At 52.4% G+C, this 25,956-nt stretch overlaps 10 protein-coding genes and 1 non-coding gene across 11 annotated transcripts; 5 read left to right on the plus strand and 6 right to left on the minus strand.

The window, feature by feature from the left end:
- Positions 1-118: 118 nt before the first annotated feature.
- ASPVEDRAFT_147979 (uncharacterized protein) lies at positions 119-3,495 on the minus strand. Its single transcript, XM_040808143.1, has 4 exons — positions 3,331-3,495; positions 2,877-3,275; positions 2,048-2,811; positions 119-1,995 (listed from the first exon to the last, which is right to left on the minus strand). The coding sequence occupies exons 1-4, from the start codon at positions 3,464-3,466 to the stop codon at positions 370-372; spliced, it is 2,925 nt and encodes a 974-aa protein (XP_040664557.1). The 5' UTR covers positions 3,467-3,495; the 3' UTR covers positions 119-369.
- Positions 3,496-4,183: 688 nt separating this feature from the next.
- On the plus strand, positions 4,184-8,214 carry ASPVEDRAFT_147980 (uncharacterized protein). The gene is made up of 4 exons (XM_040808144.1): positions 4,184-4,638; positions 4,723-5,337; positions 5,420-5,661; positions 5,732-8,214. Exons 1-4 carry the CDS (start codon positions 4,254-4,256, stop codon positions 8,066-8,068), a joined length of 3,579 nt encoding a protein of 1,192 aa, XP_040664558.1. The 5' UTR covers positions 4,184-4,253; the 3' UTR covers positions 8,069-8,214.
- Positions 8,215-8,720: 506 nt separating this feature from the next.
- On the plus strand, positions 8,721-10,519 carry ASPVEDRAFT_186528 (uncharacterized protein; the record flags this gene model as incomplete). The annotated part of the gene is made up of 4 exons (XM_040808978.1): positions 8,721-9,259; positions 9,311-9,391; positions 9,443-9,857; positions 9,920-10,519. 4 exons carry the CDS (start codon positions 8,721-8,723, stop codon positions 10,436-10,438), a joined length of 1,554 nt encoding a protein of 517 aa, XP_040664559.1. The 3' UTR covers positions 10,439-10,519.
- A 677-nt stretch (positions 10,520-11,196) lies between these two features.
- On the minus strand, positions 11,197-11,289 carry ASPVEDRAFT_t40. The gene has a single exon. It is a non-coding gene; the product is annotated as a tRNA-Phe (tRNA).
- Positions 11,290-12,706: 1,417 nt separating this feature from the next.
- On the minus strand, positions 12,707-13,663 carry eng2 (putative GPI anchored endo-1,3(4)-beta-glucanase; the record flags this gene model as incomplete). The annotated part of the gene is made up of 1 exon (XM_040806100.1): positions 12,707-13,663. A coding segment is annotated over one exon (957 nt), but the record flags the coding sequence as incomplete, so codon positions are not given.
- A 1,597-nt stretch (positions 13,664-15,260) lies between these two features.
- On the minus strand, positions 15,261-15,678 carry ASPVEDRAFT_881855 (uncharacterized protein). The gene has a single exon (XM_040818252.1). It carries the CDS (start codon positions 15,626-15,628, stop codon positions 15,311-15,313), a length of 318 nt encoding a protein of 105 aa, XP_040664561.1. The 5' UTR covers positions 15,629-15,678; the 3' UTR covers positions 15,261-15,310.
- A 142-nt stretch (positions 15,679-15,820) lies between these two features.
- On the minus strand, positions 15,821-16,723 carry ASPVEDRAFT_881857 (uncharacterized protein; the record flags this gene model as incomplete). Its single annotated transcript, XM_040818253.1, has 4 exons — positions 15,821-16,055; positions 16,212-16,264; positions 16,325-16,633; positions 16,674-16,723. The coding sequence occupies 4 exons, from the start codon at positions 16,721-16,723 to the stop codon at positions 15,904-15,906; spliced, it is 564 nt and encodes a 187-aa protein (XP_040664562.1). The 3' UTR covers positions 15,821-15,903.
- A 1,174-nt stretch (positions 16,724-17,897) lies between these two features.
- ASPVEDRAFT_50415 (uncharacterized protein) lies at positions 17,898-19,396 on the plus strand (the record flags this gene model as incomplete). The annotated part of the gene is made up of 6 exons (XM_040814307.1): positions 17,898-18,087; positions 18,294-18,364; positions 18,415-18,716; positions 18,763-18,837; positions 18,884-18,951; positions 19,008-19,396. The coding sequence occupies 6 exons, from the start codon at positions 17,898-17,900 to the stop codon at positions 19,394-19,396; spliced, it is 1,095 nt and encodes a 364-aa protein (XP_040664563.1).
- A 568-nt stretch (positions 19,397-19,964) lies between these two features.
- ASPVEDRAFT_124865 (FAD-binding oxidoreductase) lies at positions 19,965-21,669 on the plus strand (the record flags this gene model as incomplete). Its single annotated transcript, XM_040806223.1, has 5 exons — positions 19,965-20,267; positions 20,317-20,420; positions 20,481-20,829; positions 20,879-21,120; positions 21,165-21,669. The coding sequence occupies 5 exons, from the start codon at positions 19,965-19,967 to the stop codon at positions 21,667-21,669; spliced, it is 1,503 nt and encodes a 500-aa protein (XP_040664564.1).
- A 558-nt stretch (positions 21,670-22,227) lies between these two features.
- On the plus strand, positions 22,228-23,946 carry ASPVEDRAFT_484429 (lytic polysaccharide monooxygenase auxiliary activity family 9 protein). Its single transcript, XM_040814007.1, has 4 exons — positions 22,228-22,285; positions 22,369-23,313; positions 23,364-23,770; positions 23,835-23,946. The coding sequence occupies exons 2-3, from the start codon at positions 22,393-22,395 to the stop codon at positions 23,757-23,759; spliced, it is 1,317 nt and encodes a 438-aa protein (XP_040664565.1). The 5' UTR covers positions 22,228-22,285; positions 22,369-22,392; the 3' UTR covers positions 23,760-23,770; positions 23,835-23,946.
- On the minus strand, positions 23,805-25,923 carry ASPVEDRAFT_124355 (ketopantoate reductase family protein; the record flags this gene model as incomplete). The annotated part of the gene is made up of 5 exons (XM_040806170.1): positions 23,805-24,377; positions 24,427-24,629; positions 24,695-24,749; positions 24,932-25,020; positions 25,590-25,923. 5 exons carry the CDS (start codon positions 25,921-25,923, stop codon positions 23,805-23,807), a joined length of 1,254 nt encoding a protein of 417 aa, XP_040664566.1.
- Between the last annotated feature and the right edge of the window lie 33 nt (positions 25,924-25,956).

Below are 25,956 nucleotides of genomic sequence, written 5' to 3' on the forward strand. Positions count from 1 at the left end.
TAAAGGTGACGCTTTCCGTAGCAACTAGGGCTAGGCTTTAATCATAGAACGAACTATGTTGGGTTATTTACAGCTAGATTATACATTACACCATCAACCCCTGTCTTGCGGATATCTTAACACTGTACAAAACGATTAATGGATTACTCTATCCAGCTAGCTCTATACTTCATCACATTAATGCTGGGGCCTGTAAAAATACGGCATAGAAAACAACTCTGGTGGAAATGCCCTGAAATGAACAAAATGAGAGAGCCCCCTCCTGGCCATATAGGCAGACACGACCAATCCCCAGAGGCGAGAAAAGAATACAAATTATCTTCGTGGTGAGTACTCAAATAATACCCAAAGCCGATTCGAATAGCTAGGTTAGAATAAATAGCCCCATGCTTCCAGCCACTGAGACTCGTCATCCTTATGGCGATTAATATAACCACCTAGGTTGGACGGACTTTCTTCCCAAGAACTGCGTATACCATCTGAAGTGATATCATACTCGAAATTGGGCCATTCTCCCTCCAGCTCGTCGAGCTGCTCATTGGTACAGTACCGAATTTTATCTTCACCCCATGAATAGCACTTCTGGACCCTCCCATAGTAGAAAAAGCAGTCAAAAAAATACTTCTCCGGCAGATTCGCCATGCATGTACCAGATTCATATTCGTAGTCGTCGTCGTCGTCGTCGTCGACAACACCCGTGAGGTCAGTGACAATATTAGGGACGGACGAGCCATCGAGATCCTTATCATCAGCCTCATCTTGGGGACGACAGAGAGGCCAGGGAGGGACACAGTAGCCCGTTTTGGACCCCCAATTGCGATTGACCCTCGGAGCCTGCCGAAAACTCGACTTGTCAAACTTACACGAGCCTCTGTGGCAGGACGAGTGTTTCTCTTGGCCGCCGATGCTGGAGCATCTGGCAACGCATTGTCTTTGGTACTTCACACGGCCTTTCTTATCGCACACGGGCCCCATTTTGCAGACGAAACCAGCATCGCATTTCCTGTATTCTGAGCATCTCCTGCCGTCGACACCCCTGATTGGCCCCGGAAATGCCAGAATGTCGTTCGCGGGGTCGTTGGTGTAGTAGTCGTCCTGGTCGGAGTCTTGTTCCTGGTTCGATTGTTGTGTAGGGCTGCTGGGACGAGTGGTTTCCACCTGGTAGGGAGTTGGGGGCGGCCTCGTGTGGTTGCTTGTTGCCTTTGCAATGCAAAGCTCGGGATTGTGCCACGCGGCCTCTGCTGCATAGTTCCAAAGGTTGGTATAGTTGTACCACGTCTTGGGGGTGAAGAAGATCCTGCAGTCTGCGGCCTCGTATTTAAACTGCAGCGGCGTGTTGGACGGGTCGTCGCGGCGAATCTGGTCTCGGAGGTTGACACTGGCGGAATAAAGATAGAAGTCGAGTGTGCGGTCTGGGAGGAAAGGGGAGGTTTCATTATTAATTAGCAGCGCATTGTATATATCAAGATCCATCTGTCGGACATTATAAGATGCTGCTCCGCGTGTTCCTGCTGGAGCCTGCATGGGAGTGTAGTCTGGCCTGCCTCCCACGGCTATAGTTCGCACATGGGCTTCGTGGTGCATCAGCTCCATGAATATAGCACAGGTAGACGAGCATAGTCCGTCGCTCAAAATGATAATATCCTTGGCTGCATATGGTGGACTATCAAAAGCATCCAAGCTTTCTATATCAATGCCACTTGCTTCGTGAATGAATGCGCTGTCTGTTTGATCATATTGTTCGACCCGTGTGAAGTTATCACCACCGTAAGCTGCAGTTGATCGAGAATAGTCCTCCCATGAGACGAACTCGTCCCCCGTCTCCCGGTCTAGTCGATTCTGTATCACCCACTCATTCGTAGAGAGAAATCTACGCTCTTGGGTACGATTAGGCGGGAGGTCGTCCCAGAAGGACGTGAAGGAATCGCCTAGGACATCAGCCATTCTATGGGCACGTCTGCGGCTTCCTGCAAAGGGTTCGATAGTAGGAAAGAACTAGGAGAAATTAATAAGTAAGGAACGGTGTATACCGTGCCTGGACACTCACTAGCTTGAATGTTTCGATTGCCAGAAAGACCTGTCCACCGCGGTTCTGCTGCACGTCGATGACGACCTTCTTCAGGCCTGCTTCCTTACTGCGTCGAAGGAAAGCCTTGACTGTGCGCAGAAACTCCTGGGTGGAGTCGTCATATGCCGCAAAGTCCGTGATACTCAGAACAGCCACGGAAGAGTCGTGCAAAAAGAACACTCGTGGCAGTGTCGTGTCGTCAGGCTCCCGGCCTGGAAATATCGGCTCAGGAGTCGGATATGCTGCGTCGAATGACGGCGCTGTAGTCGAGACCGATGTGGAAGGAGAGGGAGTAGGCAAAGGAGTGCGAATGGGCGTAGTTGATGTAGCTTTGCCCTCTAGGCGTCCCGTCGAGTCCTCCTCTGAGACGTAAGATGCAGGGTAGAGGCCCAGGACAAAGAAATTGTAGAAGTCTCCTCCTGTTTGAAGGGGGCCTGTGTCGCCGGGACTCAGATAGATAGCCTGCCATGGTTCCGGCCCTACCACGGTGCCGTTCTCAAAGGTCAAGGTAATTGTATCACCAGGATAGACAGTAGCACCTCCAAAGAAGACTTCCAGGAGCCCCTGAGTCTCCAAGGCGCCGCTTCTCATCAACATATTCCAGTCCGCGTGCGGCTCGAGCTTGCCGATGGAATTCTGAGCTGCAAATTCCGCCAGGTAATCGACCACGTCCTGACCGTTAATCACGGAAATCGCCGAGGGTTGCCAGGCTAGAGCGTGCGACTCGTTGGCCAACAGGTCATCTGCAAAGGTAGCATCATACATTAGCTTTGGTTAATACGCTATACAGGTTGCTTTGACGACATACCTGCGATATAGACCTTTGGCGGCTCTATTCCATCCACGGATACAGACACAATATCCCACGGGGCTCCGTAGACAAACGTCGAGAGGATACCTCCGGTGGCCGTGAGATGGTCATCATGGGCAGCAGTGAGGAGTCTATACAGGGCATTCTCAAAATCATGCTCATTAGTGAACATGCCATCATTAATACCGCGCTGTATCTGATCCAGCCCAGCGAGTAGATCGACAGCTGGCTGCTGATATCCGCGAGGAGGCTCTGCGAGGTAGGCGAGGGTGCTCTGGAATTGGATTGTGTCGTTCATGTACTGGAGAAGCTGTCTCGCAACCGCCGGGTTAAAGGGAACGCTCCTTAGGCAATCATAGGCTTGCGTCGCGTTCAGTATCTGAAGGGTTTCTGGACCTATATGATATGCGTCAGTTATACCAGTCTGACATGAGGATCGAAATGTACCTGCCTCCGTTCACAATCTCGCCACACGCAGTTGGGTTCGGGACTGAGGCGGTTGTCGTAGATGGCCCAGATGGTTGCTGAGATGAGGCTGCGAGAGCCTGCGTCAGGAACAGCAGAGGAACAGCGGTGCTGACTTTCATTTTGACTTTTCGCTCTGGTTCTAGGGTTGGGGTGGTTTGCCACAGAGCCAGGTACCGTCAGGCACAACGCGAAGTCTCTTTATAGGCTGGTGCTTTTCGTCTGCGCAAGTAATGCGGCCCTCGATTTAACTTCACGCGAAAGGCTGCAGGCTGACTTTTCCCATGCTTTACCACACTCGCCTATCAGGCGCAGCGCATTGACGATACTTGGATAGCCGAAGCCATCAACCCCAGAATCTTCATACTCCGAAGGCACGGCCAAGAATTGGATTGTTTCACATTTCCTTCGTTGACCTTCCATCGCTAGCAGATCCTCATGAATAATGATGCAAGCCCTCAGCCACAGGCCGAGACATCATGAAACAGGGCTGTCGAACCTGCGAGGCTGAATTCCCGTCCACTCACCTAGTCATGTATGACAGGGGTGTTCACGAGGGCTATTCTAACAAGGCTGGTCGACTCGGCTGCCATTTTTAGAAACATCTCCGTCTCATCATTCGAGGCTTGGACACACTCTCCTGCATCCTGCATAGCGTTCGAGCCTTTCGCGTGAGCCCGTGGATGGGTAAGCGTAGCATCCCAGCACTTGCGTGAGACACTGACGTATCTCTCAAGCTGACGACAGCCGGCCCCTTATGGCTGTTTTTTGCCCGAATCCCTGTCTACTTTTGCCCTCAGTCCCTGTCTACAGAGCCTCATCGTTGTTGAGATTCCCATCCCCCCGCAAAAACAGCCTCCTCGCGACAAAGCTTCCCTCAACCAACACCACCCTGGATAACATATCGTGATGGCCTCGTCAAACGGCATTCGCCTTCCTCTGGACGCCTACACAGTTGGCTGGGTATGCGTCCTGGAACCCGAATTCGCCGCGGCGCGAGTTCTTCTAGACGAAAAGCACGACACCCCCTCGACCACCAACGACGATAATATCTACCTCGTCGGCCGGATGGGAGAGCACAATGTCGCCATCATCAGGTCTACTAATACCGGAAGATCTGCGGCCACTGCGGCTGCCACGCACCTCGTTCGCACGTTCGAAAAGATTCGCTTCGTGCTGATGGTCGGTGTCGGCGGGGGCGCGACAAACGCCCCCAGCCGACCTGGTTCACTCAGCCCAACGGAAGACATCTTTCTCGGCGATGTGGTTGTCGGGAGCCCCCATGGTGATCATGGTGAGTTGTTTCAAGGCGTTTCTAATCTCTAAACTGCGGCTGCCGGACTTCGTGGGCTAATGAGGCGGCTTCCTTGCTGTTTAGGCGGGGTGTTGCAGTATGATATGGGCACCCAGCACCCAGATGGATACCAGAGACGATCACATCTGAACAAGCCCGGGCCACTCCTGATTCAAGCCTCACAGTACCTGCAAGGGCAACACGGATTCATGGATGGCAACATGGATAAATACATCCACCACGCGATTTTTCAGCTGGAACAGCTCAGCAGGGGGGAGTTCCAATGCCCTGGCTCCAAATATGATCTCCTTTTCAGGCCGGAATACTACCATAATGGAACAGACACGGAGCGTTGCTGGCAATGTTGCGATACAACTCAGCTGGTGAAGAGGACGCGGCCAGATGTCCCTCGTGTTCACTATGGCCTGATAGGGTCCGCCGACACTGTCATTCAGGACGGACAGCTGCGTGATAGGATGCGACAGTCAGATAAGGTGCTATGTTTTGAAATGGAGGCGGCGGGCCTGATGGACTCGTTTCCATGTCTTGTCATTCGCGGCATCTCGGACTACGCTGACACCCATAAGAACAAAGTGTGGCAGCCTTATGCGGCTTTGACTGCAGCCGCGTATGCAAAGGACCTCCTATCCGTCATCCAAGCGCAGAGGGTTGAAGATGCTGAGCTGGCGTTAACGCTATGTAGGTCTTGGTCTGAAGGGCGGGCCCAGCATCGATTGACAAGCGTGGAGAATGGTGCTAATCATGTCTTTTTGAGAGCCAGTGAAGGAAGATATACATAAGGTCAGAGAAGGTGTTGAAGAAATCCATTCGATCATTGAAGATAGAGAGCGCAATGAGATAATAAACTGGCTTACTCCCCTGGATTCCCACACCGAGCAGCAGAGGCTACTCGACAACTGCGTCCCCTGGGGAAAACAGCTGATAGAGTCTAAAGTATTCCAGCACTGGGTCGGGGGCGCACCCTGGCAGCTACGTTGCTATGGAGCAGCGGGTGTCGGCAAGGTGAGTTTGTCTCAAGGGCTAGATGTACTTTGATATAACGAGAACTGATCTGGTGCGTTTTCTGAATCAGACCCATCTCTGCGCCGTGATAGTGGACCATCTTCAGACTATGCTAAGGATGAACCCTCGGCAACCGGTCATCTACATCTACTTGAGTGATGAAACAAAGAAAAGGGACTCTCAAACACGGGATAACGTCCTAGGAAGTCTGGTGAAGCAATTGATCCTATTCAATAGCTCCGTTCCCATACCGTCCGGTCTCAGAAAGGCATCCAAGAACCAACTTCCGCGCGAAGCTGCACTTAAGCACGCGTTTGAAGAGCTACTTGGGGAGTATGAACGCACTTACCTGGTTGTCGACGGCTTCTACCAATGCTCCTCTGATGTTCTGCACATCCTCAAGGACTATCCTCTTGATCTTATCAGGAAGGGCGTTTCACTGAGCCTTCTCACAACGTCCCCCAGTTACCGACAAGCAGCATGCGTAATTAATTGTGACGGGTGCAAGAGGCCAGACCTCAAAGTCTTCTTCAATTGCCATTGCAATGACAGCGACTTTGATCTATGTCTTAAATGCAAGGTTGAGGGAGTTCGTTGCTTAAATAGCCACCACACAGGAAAGGAGACCTATGATACGGTCCGCGTCGAAATATGTCCTACAGAGGAGGACATCATCCACTTCTGTGACTCCAGACTCACACATGGTTCCAGCCCTGAGCATCGGCTATGGGATAAGCGCATCCACCCTGAGCCGCCCTATAACGACTCCTGTATAGCACGTTATCTGCGCGACAACCCGGGACTGAAGAAGGCCATTGCAAGGGAAATTGCTAAAAAAGCACAGGGAAACTTTCTTGTTGCACACGAGTGTCTTCAGGTCTTGTTAAAAGCGGATAAGATACCACAAGACTGGGACGTCCTACTTGCCAGGGCGGAAAGCAAGGCGTTCGACGCCCTCGAAAGCCACTACGACAGCAAGATTGAGTGTGTTAAGAACTACAACATGGGACAGGCCTTAGCATTCAAGGTCTTTCGTGTGCTCATGACAACGTGTCGACCGATAAATATCTTGACATTGCAGCATGCCTTGGCCCTCGAGAGAGATGAATGGCTGGATGAGGAAAATCTAGAGCATCGAGTGTCCATACTAAGAGCAACAAACGGACTGATTACGATCGACAAAGCAGACGACGCAAACTCCATTGTGCGATTCTTCCACGGGGCTCTGAAGAGGGTCCTTGGTAAGAGCCACTTGGACCCATCGGTTGCGGAGTCAGAAATGGCCAAACTATGTCTAATGTATCTCCAACATGAGGATTATGCAAAGCACTCGGCAAATCTCGCGGCGTACCCTTTCCTTTATTATACTCTGCAGCATTGGGGAGACCACGTTCGAAGTGCATGCGACGAGCATAACTCTGTGATCGAGGGCAAGGCTCTTTGGCTTTTGAACGACCCTGATAGCGTCAAGGCAATAGCTCGAGAGGCTGGAAAAGTGCTGCCATCAGGCTGGATCCACGAAGGTATTGGTGCCGTCCATTTTTGCGCTTGGTTCGGTTTATCTACAATTGTGAAGAAGCTACACCGTGACGGCCACAGTTTCACAGAACCGGATAGAAAACACGGACGGACGCCTCTGCAATACGCATGCAGACAGGGCCATGTAGCCACAGTCAAGGCGCTTCTGGCATTGAATGTGCCCCCAAGTGACGCGGTGATCATGGACGTCATCTGCGGATTCCCGTACATGGACCGTGATGAGAAGGAGCGAGTGGACATCGCAGAGATCCTGTTAAGCGGTCGTACGCTAAATTCGGGTATCGACGCACTCGGTACAACAGTCCTCATGATGGCAGTAAAGCATGGCTACTACGACTTCGTGGACACCCTATTGCGCGAGAAGTCAATAGACATCAACGTTACGGATAGGAACGGTCGCACCGCGTTATGGTTTGCTGTCGACTCCCATCCAGCACCGCTCGTTCCTCTCAAAACAGATCTTCCCGATGGTATCATCGGACTGCTGCTTCGCAAGGGGGCAGACCCAAATATTCAGTGCCAAAAGACCGGAAAGTCGGTTTTGGCTCATGCAAGGTCATCGCGGCGCTCAGCTGCGACTGCCATCTTACTCAAATGCGATAGACTTGAACTATCAAAAGAAATATTACCGGATGTCACAGATGCACAAGAGAAGCTCGGTTTGACACCGCTTCAGGCTCAACTGGCAGCAGAAGGCAGAAGTCTCTCGTCCAGCCAGCGTGCAAATTTCAGTATAGATCTCAGTGCTGGTGATACCTTGCCTGAGCCGGAGATCCGCACGATGAAATCTGCGCGCAGCCACAAGCGCAGATTACCTGTTATAGATGAGGGCGAGAAGAGACGAGACAAGCAAATAAAGGTACAATGAGACAATCTACCGCTCTGGCGCTCATATGCGATAGTTCAGCATGTTTTCTCCCGATCGCTTCTTGCAACTCACGATATGAGTCTATGTATCTATTATGTTTATTGTAGGTGGCAATGGGCATGTGATAACAGTTATATCGTTTACGGAGTATATAATAAAATAAATCTTATTAGATAATGCTGGTTGGTTCTGTACAACTATCGAGATAGGGCTGGCTTCAATAATGGCGATAAAGGTGATGGTTTCAGCCACTAGGGCTAGGGTATAGCAACCTCTCCAGCCTGATTAATATGCCCGGCAGAGCGCTTTTCCCTCCATAATCCTTGTAGTTTGTCCCGGACAGCCCCATCTGCTTCCCCGCGCCTTAAATTGGCTGCCCCGAGCTTCCCCATACAAGCCTGTACCGTTCCCCACTTGGCTGTCAGCTTAGCAATTATCCACGAGTAGCATTTGTTATACCGACATCTAGTCTTGAGTGTATTTATTGGAGCCGTCCCTACTCCATGGGCTAAGCGTTCTGCCGTCTTATGCCTTTGCCGTGGCCAGATGAAGCTACCGACCGGGTAATCGGTTCCTGCAGCAGCATGTATAAAGCTAGCAGGCCGTTGCTCAAGCTTTCTGCCTGGGGTCAGCTTGGTTGATCATGGACAAAATGAGGTTCTTTCCGCAGAGCCTTTCTCTCCTATTTACCTTGCCGGTTCTGGGTGCACCTGCATCGTCCAGCAACAATTCCACCAGTGCAGGCCTTCTAGTCCAGACCTCCAGCGGTCCCATCCAGGGCTTCTTCAACCAGTCTGCCCCCGACGTCCGCCAGTTCTTAGGAGTCCCCTTCGCCGAACCCCCAATCGGCGATCTACGCTTTGCGCCACCGCTAAGCAAAAAGCCCAATGGCACGACCATCAAAGCCCTCGCTCTCCCTGACTCGTGCATGCAACAGTTCAACTCGAACAGCTCGACGATCTACACAGAATACGAGAACGGATTCCTGATTAGCGGCGGGAATTCGGAGGATTGCCTGTATTTGTCGATCTGGGCGCCCCGGTTGGAGAATGTTCGGTCCCAGCAGCGACCGCTCCCTGTGCTTCTTTATATCCCTGGTGGTGGGTTCACGAGTGGTGGGCAGGCGTCGCTGTATAAGATTCCCGATCAGTGGGTTCAGCGCACGCAGGACCATATTGTGGTTATTATGAAGTTGGTTCCCAGCATTTGATATTGAGATTCAGTGACTCTGACGGATTCTAGCTATCGAGTTAATGTCTTTGGCTTCCCTAACTCAAAGGCCTTGGAGGACCAGAATGTCGGCTTATTAGACCAGAGATTGGCGTATGTAACCCTCCACTCCATAAAAAAGCAGATGCTAACATTTGAATACAGGGTTGAATGGGTCCACGAAAACATCGCCAACTTCGGCGGCGACCCTGCCAGAATCGCCCTCTGGGGCCAGTCCGCCGGTGCTGCAAGCGTAACAGTCTATCCCTATGGATACCCCGAGGATCCCATCGTCAATGCCCTCATTGCGGATTCCGGTGCGCCTACTATCATCCGCAACCGCGATGTCGCGCAGTCCAATTTCACCTTCTTGGCTGGGCTAGTAGGTTGCGATGAGGGCGACGACGTCGAGATACTCGGCTGTGTTCGAGAGGTGCCTGCGCAGACACTGGAGAATGCGCTGTCGTATTACTCGGGAAATAACTCCAGTCCTTCTCTGGCGTTTACTCCGATCGTGGACAATAAAACGGTGTTTTCCAACTTCACGCAGCGGGCGTTAGAGGGCAGGATTGCAGACACGGTAGGTCTCTCTACTCACTCTCGACTCTCCCTGTACAAACCGAGCTAACCCTACCCCGTCAGCCCCTGATAATCGGCAGCAACAGCAACGAAGGCGCCGGCTTCGTGCCCTTCACTCCGGCCGGACCAGGCGCTGAAGCCCTATTTACCTCAACAATGTCCATAATCGCATGCCCCGTTGGAGAGGAAGCAAGGAGCCGTGCCCTCGCCGGTCTGACCACTTACAGATATGAATACGCCGGCAACTTCACCAATATCTCGCCCCTACCGTGGTTCGGCGCGTACCATAGTGCCGAACTACCTCTCCTCTTCGGCACGCATTCCCAATATGGCGGTCCTTCAACCCAGTTTGAGTGGGATGTCAGCTATGCCATGCAGGCGCTGTGGTTGTCGTTTGTGGAAGACCCGGCTCGGGGCCCTGTACAACCGGCTTTGGATGGAGTTAAGGGGCATCCTGATAGGAGTGAGGCTGTCTTTGAATGGCCTGCTTTTGAGGCTGGGTCTGGGGATCTTTTGCTTTTTGCTGAGGATGGGAAAGTCACGCAGGTGGTTGATTCTGGGCGTATTGACGGTTATTGTTAGGTTTGCCATACCAAGACAGATATAGGCCATCTTCTCCTCAAAGCCCATTAGATAGAGAAATCGAGTTCTTCTATACAGTCCGTGGATGAATGTCTCAGACTTGAATGGTTTCCGTACTCCAGTACGAAGAGTTATGAACTTCTCACGTCGGGGGGCTATACTTGGTTTATCCAGGGTAGAAACTTTTCTTGACAGACTAGACTTTCCTCTTTGAATTTAGCACGTTGTCAACCTTAAGTTTCAACTATTTTGGGCTTTAGCTTCATGGCCGGACAGTGTCAGGGACAGCCATGTGGTTGCGCGGAAGATTAGCTACGGTGCAACAACACAATTGGTTTGAGCTAATATTAAGTATACTTTTCATAATTTGGTTCCTTGTTTCTGATTTGTGTATGCCAGGGGGGTTCGTTAGAACCTTGTTGTTATCAATCTGCAATACGTGTGTCCTAATATAGACAGCTATATAGACTCGCCTCATAAAAACCGGATTTCCCAAACTGCTAATCATTTAATACAAAACCCGACAACAGTAATCATTCCTCTATATATTGAAGCTGATATCATACTTCCTTACCTACGTCATTTTATTTTCCAAGTAATCTGGACTCCAACAATGCATTCGGATTCCAGTCTCAATCCAATTCAATCCAACAATCTCCCAGCCCCACATACATGCATGCCCGTCCCAAACCCACAACCGTCCCACAAAACATAACAGACAACCAGGGAAATTAGGGAAGGGCAAAAAAAAAAGTTCATGGGGTCACCCGGGATTGAACCGGGGACCTTTCGATTAAGGATGAAAGAAGTTGAACTTCAGTCGAACGCTACTCCCGCTGAGCTATAACCCCATTTTGTGCTACATTGGTCGGATCGTGACTACATCTGGTTAAGCAAAAAAAAATTTTCAAAAGTGTGCACAAAGTGTGCACAGAGTCCGGTGCGGACTTGGGGAGTAATACAAACTGCCTCAGGCCGGGCTATCCAGGACACAATTCATAAACAGCGGAGTTTATAATCGACATAATCGACAGATTATATTCTATTATCTAGCTATTCTTGCCTCGAAAGAACGAAACAAATTTAGTGGACATCCTAGCCCATCAAAGAAACTCAAGCGAGCAGCGCTGGGGTATGATTCTCGCCAGACAGCCAACCTAATTATACAAACAAGACAAAATGAAGCGAAATGCACAGTGCAATCTGAAGGGTATTGGTTCAGCAACCGAGATAAATACGGCATAAAATAAACAGAGAGGCAGGACTTGGTCAAGTCAATTAAACTACCAGCAGGAGCGCGAGGGCACCGAGGACGACAGTCGCCGGCGCCGACGCCGACATTCTGCTGGCCATGCCAGTGAACACGGGGCTTGATGGCGTGGTCGGTGTGCCGGTGGTAGTGGGCTCAGCGCCGCTGGGGATGACAGCGTCCGTAGTTTGCCAAGATGTTGGCTCAGCGCTCGGGACAGAGACGAAGATTGACGAGCTGGCGTTGATTTTCCAGGAGGTGCTGCTGCTTGTAGTTTCCTCTCGAGGGGCAGTGTAGATGACACTGTCAGGGGGGACAGACGGCGATGAGGTCTCTGGCTGCTGGGGCGCGTGTGTGGCAGGAGTGGTTTGCGCGGCGCTAGTGGCTGGTTGTGCGACGGGGTCGACGGAGGTTTCCGTTGTTGGAACGTTCTCTGTGACTGGGGCTTCGGGTTCGTGGGTTTCAGCGGGAGCAGTTGTGATTTCCGGCTGAGCTATGGTCTCAATCGAGGCCCCCTCTGTTGTGGCTGGAGCTTCGGGTTCGTGCGTGGCCGCCGGAGCGGATGTGGTTTCTGGCTCAGCCACGTTCCCAATTGTCTCAATTGAGGCCCCTGATGGAGGGGCGGCTGAGTTTGAAACGGCGTTCGCGGTTTGCAGGCTCTCGACCGGGCAGAGAGTGGTGGTCCTGGTGACATACTTGGTCTTCTTCTTGGAGGAAGTTTGCGAGTTGGTGGGCTCAGCATTTGAAGGGGCGCTGGGAGCCTCGGTCGTGGCTGGGGCGGCAGCAGTCTCAGGCGCGTGCTCAGTGCCCACGGTCTCAGTACGAGTGTTAACCGTGGTGCTGGTGGCTGTCTCGTGAGTCGCGGCGTCGGTCTCAGTCGAAGGAGCGGTGGCGGTGGTCTCGGGAGCAGCCTCGGTCTGGGTCGAAGGAGCAGGGGCAGTAGTCTCAGGAGCAGCCTCTGTAGTCTTGGTAGTGGCAGCGGCCTGAGTTCCGTGAGCCTCGTCGTCATTTCCGCCAACCTGGAAAATCTTGATGGAGTTGAGCTCCCAGTATGCGTTCTTGAACTCCTTAGGGTTCTCCGCCACGTAGTTGACACAGCTCCCCATGGGGTCGCTCGCGTCGCTGATAGGGCAGCCGCTGTCACCGAAAACACCGCCGGCCCAGTCACCGCAGAAGGTGGTGTCAAGGATCATCTTCTGGTGGGTGAAGCGCTCTTTGAAGTTGCACGAGCCCTGCAGGTGGGCCATGGGCTTGCCGAACGACGAAACGTCTGGCTTGCCGGTGGAAAGGGACTCGGGGATCTCAGATCGCGGGAAGTACCAGATCTTGAGGTACTCCTCCTGCCATTCCATGGCATAGACACCACCACCGCCCTTGTTAAAGGGTGTGCCGGAAGAGCCCTTCTGGCCCTTGACCACGCACCCAATAGTGCCTGATGCATCACCGCACTCGCTCGATGTCATCTCGCCCAACATATCCTTCTCGCCGCCGACATCGCACGAGCCACTGGTGTGCAGGACGATCTTGTTCGCATCGTGCTGGTTGACGCCTTCAATGATATCAATCTCACCGTCGGTTGGCCAGTTGGGGCCGACTGTCCAAAAGGCAGGCCATGTACCACAGATACTGCCTGGCATGTGCTGGATGTCGACGACATAGAGACCCTGGTCGTAGTACTCGTTGCTCTCGATACGGACAGACTCACGGCCTGGGCCATCAGCCGTGAGAACTGATTCATAGTCGACGCCCATATAAAGGCTTCCACTGTCGGTGACTTTTAAAAGGCCGGCATCCTCTGCATGGCTTTGGTTGACATAGGTGACGAAGCCATTGGTGGGGTCGGGGGCATCGAAAAGGTGAAAGTGATCCAGGATCTTCTCGCCCTCCCAGGAGTGTTTCAGCTTGTAATTGCCGGCGGCTTGCGCGATTCCCGGGAAGATGATGGCAGAGGCAGCGATAGAGCCCACCGTCCGCATCAATGAGGAGGACATTGTGATGTGAGTTGAAATAAGAAACTTTTCTTGTAATAGGTCGATTTTGCTATACGAAAGGAGTGAATGAATGGGCTGCTTTAGCGGATGCAGGGAGCAGATGCAAATAGATCGATCGATCAAGATCAGAGAATGAAAAGGAATGGAAATAGACCGTCAAGGCCGTAGTTACGTAGTAAGTCAAATGACGAAGGAAAGAAAAATGCAGAATCAATCCGCAATGACGAAGTGGCCCGACAAAGAATGCAGAGGGCAAGAAAGGAAAGGAGAACTGAAGTATGTGAGACAGAATGGCTGCAGGACCCTGGGCAACGGGCCTATATACGACCAGCACAGGCCTGGAATCTGGAACGCTCGCGCATTGTTGAAGAGCGCCAAAGAACACAATCTGGACTGTGGCGTCGTCCAATCCAGAGGCGTGGTCAGCCCAGCATGAGGAATTGGCGAGAGCAAGAGCAGCAAATGGGAGCCAAGGGACAGCAGCGCCATGACGAGCCAAGATAACTCATTCCTCATCGAGGCATGCTCGGCCAGCTCCGGCGACAACGATGGCGCGCAGTGGGGGGCCCTTGCAGCGTCTGAAACGCGAGATGTCAACTTGAAACAGGGGACGTTGCAGTCTGCAAAGGTCAACATTCAACAAGGTGAACAATAGCTGCAAATGTCTGAGTGTGAAGTCTGAATAGAAACCTATTGTGTTTATTAATCACCGGTAATTGACAGCGAGGCTTGCAAGCCATTGTAATGAGCGCGAGTGTTGTGTTGTGGTGGCAACTGGCAACAACATTCCTGGCGCCACAGGGGACAACCAGCGATCGGGCGCCAACCAGTCCAGCGTCGCATCTTGAGTCGAGACTCGAAGTCGAGAGAACACGGTGTGGAGCAAGCCCAGCCGCCTGCTCAAATGAGAGGAAATTACTGACGGCCGAGCAAGATTCCCCTGATTCTGGGATGAAGTTGATGAGATGAGTTGATGAGATGGTGAGATGAGTTGCATTGAGAAAGGAGAGCGGGGTTCTTGCCTGAGGCCAACACCATCACTCTCTCTCAACAATCACCACAGTAAACCCCTATACCGGCAACTCGTACAGTTCTATTTATGGGAAAGTAGAAATATAGAAATATATATTTACGCCAAACCGATAAACAAGATCACAGGTCACTGTATACAGTGCGTTCCATGGTTCGCACCGCCAAATCCACGGAACCAGCCGCGGGAAGACCTCTATAATGCTTAAGATATATATTTTCACCCCTTTATAACAATCAATTTTGCGCTGACTTAAGGTAGTGTGAAGCTATAACTAGTACTTGCCGGTCCGATTGTGGTATACACCCAACAGGAGGATGGAACAAAATGAGTAATACCCGCTCAAATACTTGTCCTTTGGGAGTAGTCTAGCTATGGAGTATAGGACTAAGAGGTCTACTAAACTAGTAGATCATTGGTATATTAATGTAGCCTGGACAGGAACTGGAATGTTCCAATAACTCGGAAACAGGCGCGGGAACACAGTCTGGTAGAATATAAATAAGAATACAAATTTAATCATATTATAAATATTATGGGCGGTCGCAAGCACGCAGCTTGCTTTTTGACCTGGTAAAATCAAGAAAATCACTGCCCTTACGCTATTTGCGTCTTTGAAGGGTAACTTGACCGGAATATATTTCGAGTGCTGATGGATAGCGAGCGTATATAGAACAGGCTAACGGATCATAAGTGCCATCTGCTTCCCTTTCCAAGTACGCCACCGGATACTGATCCGTGGTGTCTTTCCATAGTTCCCAGAGAAATTCAACCTGTGTCTTCATAATCCCATCATAGTTGTCCGAAGTCTCGTCGAGCTCAGGCCACGCTTCTACAGCCTTCAGACACCATTCCCCTAGCTTATCTAGTAAAAATGGCCGGGGGAATAGTGCGATTGGTCTTGCTTCGTCTGATTCCATCGAGCCCGGTTCATGGACGGACCACGGCGCCCTGTTTAATACTGGCAAGGCAGAACTACGGGAAATTCTCTGTCAGATAGAGGGGTGTATGTAGTGCGGTAAATAACGAAGCCCCAGGTTGCTGTTGGGAAACATTGTAGGTCGCTTGCGAGTCTACGAGCTGGCTCGCTCATTGCCATTGTAAAGAACAGCAGCAGCAATGGAGAGTACATTGTATAAAGTATATATTCCTGGCCCTACCTAAGTTTCTGCCATGCTGGTGTATTTCGCTGAGGCTAGGATACTCGAAGTAGGCTCGATGACTGGGGTGCTAACAGGGGATATTGAGAAGCCAAGCAACAACACCATCTTGCTGATTCTGCAATGTTAGAATATTTGGTGGCAGAGGAAGATTCGGCATTGTAAGCATTGACCATATTTATGCTAACTACAAATAATAATGATGGAATAATAGTTAGTTATAAGACGTCGTATTCGCTATATTATCAGCCACGGCATCTTATAAGGTCCTCGCTGATAGCACGGCATAACAGCATAACAACATTAGCACAACAGCATAACGGCAGGCAGACAACTGGCTTACGGTGATCATCGATGATCGTTCGTCCAACGGCTCCATTTATGCTGGCCTGGTTTCTGATAAGGTATAGTCCGGAGCCAGTGCCACTCCCACAGCAGTGCCCCTGCAGCACATACCGCTCTGCAACCGCAGATCGACCGGAGACCTTCCTCTTCTCACAAGATCGTCTGGAATAACCCAGGTTCATGCCCGGTCGATGCTGGGTGGATGGGAGTGGCCCTGTGGGTCGAAGGAGGGAACCGTGCGAGTGGGGATCTTCAGATTCTCCTTCTCGGTCTCGTCGGGATCCGGGATCTGCCTTGAAGCGGTTGAGGATTTGAGGTTGAATCAGGGCTAAAGCACGGAGCACGGATGGTTGCTTGCTCGCTTGCGCGCTTGCTCGTGACACTGTGACTGCCCATGTCGAGGCGCCCCCCCCTGATCGTCTTGTCCAATGTCCACTATCTTAATCTCACGATGCATCACCGTACGCCGGGGCCACCTTCCTGGACGCCGGCAGAATTGGCAAACGCCATGGCTATTCCTGCGCGTTTAACTTTCGCGGCGCTGCACGCGACCTCCTTGATCTTCACTAGGATAGGAAAATGTTGAGACAAGCCAGGGCAAGCTTGTTTCTAGCCCGCTACGCGATCAGGGAAATTTCCCGAGAGGACCGCGGAGCACAACACGAGTCGTGCTGGCGACGCCTCTGACATAGTCTACTATAAAGATATTAATGAGGGCCGCAGTCGTGTCGGCACCTGTCAGTGACGACTGACGACCCCCAGCGATGGACGACCAGCCATTGATGTTAGAGACAGACACGGCAGGGCGTGGACTGCCCAACGCTCAAATCCATATCAGGGAATGGAACAAGCAAGACTAAGTTGCCATCCGGCTGGAAACGGTCTGGAGACCCAAAAATCCGGTCCGCTGTGGACTGGGGAACAAACTTCCACTAACTGGGTGGACCTGGAGCGGCGGCTGGATTGACTCGAACGCGCTGAGTCTTCCCTTTTTGCTCTTCGCCGTGTCGATCAGGTATGGTCTGCATAGGGCTTGGCTTCTTCAAAGGCGGCTTGAGCCGGTCTTCAGGATGGCTCGATCAGAAGGATCACTGAAGGAATGCAAATCCGATGGGTGGTTTATATGGATAGGGAGGATGGCAAAGACGGGCTGGATATAGACTGATGGGAAGACAGCTGCGAATTGTGTCAGATTCACGGCCTTCTTTCTAGAAACTGAAACATCCTACCCAGCCTTAGAATGCTTGGTGGACCCGTCACGGACACATAATCCATGGAACCGAAGATTGATACGAAACTAAGAATCGCTGCTGCTGGCCATTTTGTTCCTAATCCGGGGTGACCCCTCGCGAATGATGGACAGCAGGAATAGTGATTGACGCTCTGGATGTCCAAATCGAGCTCATTCTGGCCTCCAGCATCCAGCCTCTGCGGCGAAACAAACTTTCGGGGAGACGGGCTCACTGGGCTCATGGAGACTCATGGATGGGGACTGGACTGGGGCACTGTTGTTTAAGATCAATGGGGCTCCCCGGAACCAACCTTTTCTCCTACAACACTGAAATACATCGTACTCTTTGCAGCAGCAGGCCTCGGTCAATGGAGTATTGAGATCGATTGCCTGGACGCGGGACCGTCCTGATATCAGACCAACATAACCGAATACTAAACGACAGCTCGCAACATGGCCTCCATGGATGAAATGCCCGCGCTGCCCCCGCCACCCGGGGAGAAGTCCAACTTTGTCGACCCAGTCTACGATGGCAACAGATTTGTGGTGGTGAATGTTGTCTTCCTGTTCATCTCGTTTATGTCGGTGGCGATCCGAATATGGACCCGAACGTTCATTGCGCGAGGGTACCGCTTGGATGACTGTAAGTCTTTTGTCTGCTGTGGAAGTGCTATACTGACCGCTGCAGTTTTAATGATTACTTCGTTTGTGCGTTTCTCGCCTTGATCTTATAGGTGGATGCTAACCAGACAGATATGCTCGTGCGTGCTGAGCGGGATTATTCTAGAGAGTAAGTGGACAACCATACTACTGTTAAACACTGCCTGTTAAGCAAGCTGACGATGACAGTGCTGAACTGGGGACTCGCGGTCCATATGTGGAATGTCCCTGTCAGCCATCTCTCACCACACTTCCTCAAGGTACGACCAGACCTATCGAACGCTCCCTCTACGCAAATCTGACAAGCCAGTTCAACGTCATCGCCGCCATAATGTACTGCATCGGCACGGGATTCCTCAAGGTCTCGGTGCTGCTGTTCTACATGCGCATCTTCCCCAGCCGCAACTTCCACCTGGCCGTGTGGGTGCTCGTCTTCATTGCCGCCTCGTACAACGTCGCCAGTGTGCTCGCCAACGCCTTCTCGTGCAACCCGATTGACAAGTCGTGGGACGTGACCATAACCGAGGGCTACTGTATGAACCGGCCGGTGTTCTACTTTGCGAATGCCGGGCTGGGTATCTTTACCGACTTTGCCACTGTCTTGGTTCCTGTGTATGTATTGCTGCAGCTGAAGGATGGGCGAGTGCTGATTGTTTAGGCCTTGGCTGCGACGCCTGCAGATGCCGCTGAGACAGAAGATTGCCGTGGGCTGTATCCTAGCTACCGGATGCTTGTGAGTATTTGCTCTTATATCAGAAATCTGTACTAACTCGACCCAGCGTCGGCGTCGTGAGCTGCATCCGCCTTTCCAGTCTCTACACCCTCCAGAATACCGAGGACCTAACCTGTACTCCCTCCCCTCCTATCCTAATCTTGAAGCGAAGCTAACATATACCTATGTAGGGGCCACGACCAACGCGCTCATGTGGTGCGTGATCGAACTCAACCTAGGCATCTTCGGCGGCTGCGTAACAGTAATGCGCCCCTTCGTGCGCCGCTACTTCCCCCGTCTCCTCGGCCTCTCTTCAAACGGCAGCAAGAGTGCATACGCGTATCCATCGCAGTCGCGCGGCAACTCGCACCCACTGGCGTCCATCCCGCGCTCCGAGCAGCCCGGGTTCTCGAGCCATGGGCACCAGTTCTCCACCACGTTCAAGACGCATAATTCGAGCGAGGAGCATATTCTGCCGTCGCCGGGGATGGGGAAGGAGCTGGATGGGATTGTGCGCACGGTGGAGTTTGACGTGAAGCAGTCTGGTGGGGTGGGGAGTAGCCATCATAGCCATGTCTAGAGACTAGGGAGACGCGAGTCAGGCAGACCGGGAGAATGTCGGAGTCTGATCATGTTATTTAGCGATGGATTTTGTATTATACTCATTTTATGCTAATGCTAATGCTAATAATAGTCAGTAATGGATGCCCCTGAATATCTGGACGGCACGTGCTCGATTCATTCATCCATCGTCGATTTATGAATTTGTCAAGATCAATAACAAGATCAAGTTCGATTCAGTAGATCAGTTATGCAGACAGCCTGAATCATTCTGCACCGGGGATCCCCCTGGAAAAGGAATGAATCGCAGCAGGCCCACAGCGCTACGCATTTTAGTGTGTGGCTAGTCAAGAAGCTTGCATGATGACAAAAACATTCTGATTGCGATCCACCACTGCATCCACTCTGCGGCTTTGCAGGCGAGCACCATGGTTCTGCTTCGGCAACACGGGACGAACTGCTGCCGTTCTCGTTCTCGTCGCGAGTTGCTGTTGCCGTTGCCATGTGGTGAGTTTATTTCTCCCCGGTCTCCCTCCGCCACTTTCAAGGGTCACTGAAGCGTCAATACGAGCACCATCACAACCACCATGCGCCTCATCAACGCTCTCCCTCTGGGCCTGAGCCTCTCTCTCGCCGGCAGCTCGTCCGCAGACTCCGCCGACTCCGCCGGCTGCGATGCCCTGAAGAGCGGCCTCGCCGACTCGGTCTTCTTCCCCTCCGACAAGGTCTACAACGAGGAGTCGCAGAACTTCTGGTCCAACACGGAGATCCTGTCCCCGGCCTGCGTGTTTCGCCCGGCGTCGGCGCAGCAGCTCGGCGAGGGCATTAAGCTGTTGAAGGAGAGCCATGGGAACTTTGCTGTGCGGGGTGGTGGACACATGGGGATCAAGGTACCTTACACCGTATACTTGTTGAGTTGGCTGTAACTGACAGTTGTAGGGCGCGAACAATATCGATGATGGCGTGCTGATTGTCATGTCGGCGCTGAATACGCTGGAGCTGTCCGAGGATCAGTCCATCCTGCACCTTGGGCCGTCATACCGGTGCGTCTTTCTGTCTTTTGCATTGCTTCGGTCTTGAATCTTCTTTTCTTCTAACATGAGTAGATGGACCGAGGTGTACTCGTTCTTGGAACCGCACGGGCTCGGTGTCGCTGGTGGTCGTCTCGGTCCTGTCGGTGTCCCTGGTCTGCTGCTTGCTGGTGGTGTCAACTTCTACGGCAACCAGGTTGGCTGGGCCTGCGACACCGTCGTCAGCTACGAGGTTGTCCTGGCCGACGGGTCTGTCGCCGAGGTCGACAAGGACAGCCATCCTGACCTGTTCTGGGCGCTGAAGGGTGGCAGCAGCAACTTTGGCTTGGTGACTCGCTTCAGCCTGCAGACCATCAAGTCGCCGCGGGTGTGGGCTGGTTCGTACACCGTGGCTGAGCAGTATATTGACCAGTTCTTGAAGGTATGTTGTGCCATATTCCATATTGTAGGCAGTGGATCTGACTGAGTAGGCCGTCGCCACGTTCTCTGCGGACATCTCCGACCCCAAGACGCATATTGTGCCTGCTCTGGTGCCCTCGCCCGGCTCAGAGACCCTGGCCTCTGTCATCCTCTTCCACGACGACGACAGCACTCCGTTCCCCGAGGCCTTCAAGCCCTTCACCGACATCCCGGTGTACTCCAGCACGCTGGCCTTCAAGACTCTGGCCCAGTTCGCCGACGAGCTCGGCCAGATGGTCATCGACGGCATCAAGTACGCAGTCCTTATCTGTCTCGCGAACTTAGCTAACTAAATAGTGATGTCTTCGTCGCTGGCACCGTCACCGGCCAAACCTTCGACGAGCTGCACCGCGGCATCAGCATCATCAACAGCACCTTCTTCGACCGCCTGCCGGCCCTGTACGACCAAATCCCCGCCGACAACATCAAGGCCATCCAGCTCGACTGGCAGCCCATCGGCAAGCTGTGGATGGACGCCTCCGCCAAGGCCGGCGGCAACGCGCTGGGCCTGCAGCCGGGCAAGGTGTATCTCGCCTATGCTGAGGTGGTGGAGTGGACAGGCGCCGAGTACGACGAGGCTGTCATGCAGTGGGTCGAGGAAACCACGTATGCGATTAACAATGCCACCCAGAAGGCAGGCCTGTATGACCCGTTTAACTACATGGGCGATGCGGCGGGCTTCCAGTCCATCTTCCCTGGTTATGGCGCTGGCAATCACCAGCGTCTGGTGAATGTTGCGCAGAAGTATGACCCGACTGCGGTCTTTCAGAACCTGATGCCTGGGGGATTTAAAGTGTATTAGCTTTAGTAGAGTAACGATACAATAATTATCTAATCCATTAATTCTTCTATCTTATTTATTGCTGGTGGATAAGCGCCGAGCCAACCTGAAACCGAAACCGCCACCAAATGCCCCGATCGCAGGAAAAGGACCGCCAGACCCTGAAAACTCCAATCCAACTCCTCCTGTTCCTGATCCAGACTCAGATCAGGCATCAGGGTCCAGCGCCATTGGTCCAGTGCCATAGGCCCAACGGTCGGCTTGACCCTGCTCATTAAACCGTCAGATCTGTCACTGCCAGGCCGGGCCAAGGACCAGACCTTCATCTCCTGTACCAGCTGTCAGGTTACACTGCAGGAGTCCTGCAAACGCGCATGCAGCCACTGTCGGAGAATACCGCCAGGCTGTTGGTTTGTCGCTGTTCATTGCTCTTTGTCGGCACTGGGCTGACACCTGAAACGCCGCTGCAGGGCTCCAGATCGATCGGTGGAATTTGAAACTGCAACCCGTATTTCTACGTCTTATTTGACTGATTGTGGCTGTCTTGTTTAATTGTACTCCATTGTTTGTCTGCAGGCATTTCTGATCCATCCTGCCTCGAGTCATGCCGGCGCTTATGCTATATAACTTATAACCTGTAACTCCCCAAGATTATCATTCACTCTTTCTTCAGTCTTCAGTCATTCCTTACATTCTTACATTCTTACACTCCTTTGATAGGTTTGTTTCTTTCTTTCTTTCAACATGCTCTTCTCCCTCCTCGCCCTCGCCCCCCTCGTGGCTGGCCACACCCTCATGACAACCCTATACGTCGACGGCGAGAACCAAGGCGACGGAGTCTGCATCCGCCAGAACGATAACCCCGAGAAGGCAACATTCCCCATTAGCCCTCTAGCCAACGATGCCATGGCCTGCGGTACCCCCTCCCTCCCCCTCTATCCAGTACATACAAAGATGCTAATAGTAGAAGGCTACAACGGCGAAACAGCCAACAAACGAACCTGCCCAATCTCGCAAAACTCAACCCTCACCTTCAAGTTCCGCGAATGGCCCGACGGCAGCCAAGGAGGTTCCATAGACGACGGGCACAAGGGGCCCTGCGCGGTGTACATGAAGCCCGTAGAAGACGCAACAGCGTCTAACAACGCCGCGTCCGGAGACGGCTGGTTCAAGGTGTATGAGAACACTTACGACGAAGACGAGAGCCAGTGGTGCACGGAGAAACTCATCGCCAATAATGGGTTTCTCTCTGTTAATGTGCCCCAGGGGCTTAAGGGTGGTGATTATCTGGTGCGTACGGAATTGCTGGCCTTGCATGCTGCGCAGGATGACCCGCCGGATCCGCAGTTCTATGTTGGCTGTGCGCAGGTTTTCCTTGAGGGTTCGGAGGATGGGGCTGTGCCTGAAGGGATTGCGATTGATAAGGATACGTATGATTTGGGGATTAAGGGGTTGACGTATAATCTGTATTCGACGCCGCTGGAGCTGCCGTATCCGCGCTTTGGGCCGGCGGTTTATAAACCGGATGCGAAGGCTTCGAAGGCTGCTTCTGGTGAACAGGCTGTGCAGAAGAAGGGTCTTGAGCCTGAGGGGTGTATTCTTGTTCGTGATGATTGGTGTGGGTTTGAGGTGCCGAGTTATAGTGATGAGGAGGGATGCTGGGCGGTTTGTCTTCTTCCCTTTCCCTTTCACTATATATATGCTAATTATGACAGTCCTCCAAGAACTGCTGGAACCAGACGGACGTGTGCTACGAGACGGCGCCGCCAACGGGCAGCAAGAACTGCAAGATCTGGGAGAACAAGTGCAACAATATCGATGACCAGTGCAATGCGGGCAACTTCAACGGGCCGCCGAATAAGGGCAAGGATTTGACGCCGAAGCTGGAGGGGATTGACGGCTCGACTGCTGAGTATTCTGGAAGTATCAGCAGCAGTCAGTTTGAGGGTTCCAACGATTCCAGCAAAGATTCAGGCAGTGACTCGACTACCACTACCACTACCACAGCTACAGCGACAGCTACGGCGACAGAGACAGCAGATGCTGATGCTGATTCTGATGCTGGTCGTGGATCGGGAAAAGGCCACTGCAAGGCTAAGTACTCCCACTAACAGATCAGTTAGTATGTAGTCTGTCTAGAGTAAATGTACTTCTATCTATATCAACCGCTTATTGATAGCCAAAAGCAACACATAAAGACTCTCCAGCCGTGCAATTCCCACACCAGCATCCCTCCCCTTCCGTACCGGCGTCCCAAGAATAACTTCGATCTCCATCTTCCTCCCAGCTTCGCGGTCCGCCTGCATACTGGTCCTCAACTGCCCCGTCCTCGTCAACTCCCTCGCCCTAGCCAGCAACTCATCCTCCAGCCCCTGCTGCAACACAACACCACAACTCCCCGCAACGGCAATAACCTCACGCATGAGCTCCTTGGTATACAACTCCGCCTCGGGGGAGGAGTCCAGCCAGCCCGATACATCCTGGTCAGTTAAGGTGGTGATGGCGTTCCAGGCGACGTTCCACACGACCTTTTCCCACCGCGCGGCCTGGATGGTAGGTATGGTGCGGAACGGAGTTTTGCCTTCTTTGAGTAGCGATGTGAATCCCTCTAGTCGTTTCTCTTCTACCTCGCTAGAGAGAGACGGGTTCGGGAATAGACCTAGCTCGGTATTCTCGGCATCCGTGTGCTGTACTATCCCTGGAGTTTGTTGCGAGGCCCCGACCCAGACCTGGATAGAATTAACCATCTAGACTCGTTAAACAAGAGAATTGACATACAACGCCGGATATAATGGTAACATCTGGAAATCTCTCGCGGAAGGGATCCTCGTTCCCGACGCCGTTCTGTAGCACCACGATGGTCGTGTCCGCGTCTACCACCGGGTCGAGCGGGATTATGGCGCCGTGCGGGTCGACGGCTTTATGGGTGCAGACGATGTAGTCGAAGTGATGCCCTGCGATTTCCGAAGGCGAGCGGATTACTTATATCATTAGCTGAGACTTGATTTCTGCAGTTCTGCAGTTCTGTGATCTGTGGAGGATGTACCGTGATCCGGATGGAAGCGGTGCTGGCCGTGCTTTTTGCTGTCGATTAATATTCCCTACAGATGTTAATACAGTGAAATTGATGCAGTGAGTTGGTATACATCTCTAACGACGGCGTCGTAGTTTGAGCGCGCGACGACGGTTAGCCGGACGCGGTCGCTGCGGTTAAGGATGAAGGCGTAGAAGGAGCCGATCCTAGACGGTCAGACAGGATTATACATATTATGGAAAAGCTTACGCTCCGAGACCGTAGAGGAGGACATTGACCTTGTCTGCCATTGTGGGATGGAATATGTGATGAGGTGAAGTTGAGTGCGGGGATCGGAACTGTCCCGATAGACTATTATTAATAGCCTTAATAAGTAAGTACAGTTATATACTCCGGAGTATATCAATTCATGTCATAGATGTATAATATAATACAATACAAGCCGAGATAAACACCATAATAACACAATCATGACCGCATATTCGACGGCACAGCCTTCCTAAACTCGCTCGACCGTTTATCGCCATGTCCCTCGTCCGTCTCAACAATCACCTCCCTGGTCTGCCAGATCCCCTGCCTGCTATTACCGCTATTATTGCTCTCAGTCTCCGGGTCAAGCCGGGTCTGGTCGAACCGGGTCTCGTTGTGCGTTTCTTCAAGAGCGAGCTCCGTCGCCGAGATGAGACGCTTCGACCGCGGTTTCGACGACAGCTTGAACCCAGACCCGCCGGACCGGCCGGTTGATGTGTTGTTTGAAGAGCCCTTTGAGCCGAATGCCTGTCGGAAGAAGGGGCGGAGGGTTGGGATGCAGGCGGCGACGATGACGACGTTTTGCTCGATTAGGCCCCAGACTACTAAAGGGGTGACGTTGTATACTGCCTCGTTAGCACAAGCTGGGAATTGGAACTGGATAACGTACGAGGATCCTCCTTGTTTGTAAACAAGGGCAGATATGTGGCTTTGACGATTGTCACGATGGCCGACAGCAGCGTCAGGCCCATCATCACGCAGACGCCAACTTTGGTAGACCGCGGCATCTGCAGCTTCCAGAAGACAGAAATGGGCACAATCGCTAGGATAATGTCTGTCATTGTCGTGTAGGCGCTGACCAAGTATGAGAAGTCGTAGAAGATAGACTCGGGCCAGCAGTCGCCTTGGATGCTGTGGTCCCACAGCGCGGCGGTGGGCTTGCACTGCATGAAGATGAGGATGACAGAGATCATGGCGAAGACGACCTGCATGATGGACATGCCGAGGAGAAGGCGTGAGCGCAG

This window comes from Aspergillus versicolor, assembly GCF_001890125.1.
Source record: "Aspergillus versicolor CBS 583.65 unplaced genomic scaffold ASPVEscaffold_2, whole genome shotgun sequence".
Lineage (NCBI taxonomy): Eukaryota > Fungi > Ascomycota > Eurotiomycetes > Eurotiales > Aspergillaceae > Aspergillus > Aspergillus versicolor.

Coding starts and splice junctions, on each gene's coding strand:
- ASPVEDRAFT_147979 (XM_040808143.1), bottom strand. CDS start 3,466: ATGAAAGTCAGCACCGCTGTTCCTCTGCTGTTCCTGACGCAGGCTCTC. Junction 3,276..3,330: donor TGGCGAGATTGTGAACGGAG/GCAGGTACATTT, acceptor CATATCATATAG/GTCCAGAAACCCTTCAGATA. Junction 1,996..2,047: donor CAATCGAAACATTCAAGCTA/GTGAGTGTCCAG, acceptor AATTTCTCCTAG/TTCTTTCCTACTATCGAACC.
- ASPVEDRAFT_147980 (XM_040808144.1), top strand. CDS start 4,254: ATGGCCTCGTCAAACGGCATTCGCCTTCCTCTGGACGCCTACACAGTT. Junction 4,639..4,722: donor GAGCCCCCATGGTGATCATG/GTGAGTTGTTTC, acceptor CTTGCTGTTTAG/GCGGGGTGTTGCAGTATGAT. Junction 5,662..5,731: donor GAGCAGCGGGTGTCGGCAAG/GTGAGTTTGTCT, acceptor TTTCTGAATCAG/ACCCATCTCTGCGCCGTGAT.
- ASPVEDRAFT_881855 (XM_040818252.1), bottom strand. CDS start 15,628: ATGGAATCAGACGAAGCAAGACCAATCGCACTATTCCCCCGGCCATTT.
- ASPVEDRAFT_484429 (XM_040814007.1), top strand. CDS start 22,393: ATGCTCTTCTCCCTCCTCGCCCTCGCCCCCCTCGTGGCTGGCCACACC. Junction 23,314..23,363: donor ATGAGGAGGGATGCTGGGCG/GTTTGTCTTCTT, acceptor TAATTATGACAG/TCCTCCAAGAACTGCTGGAA.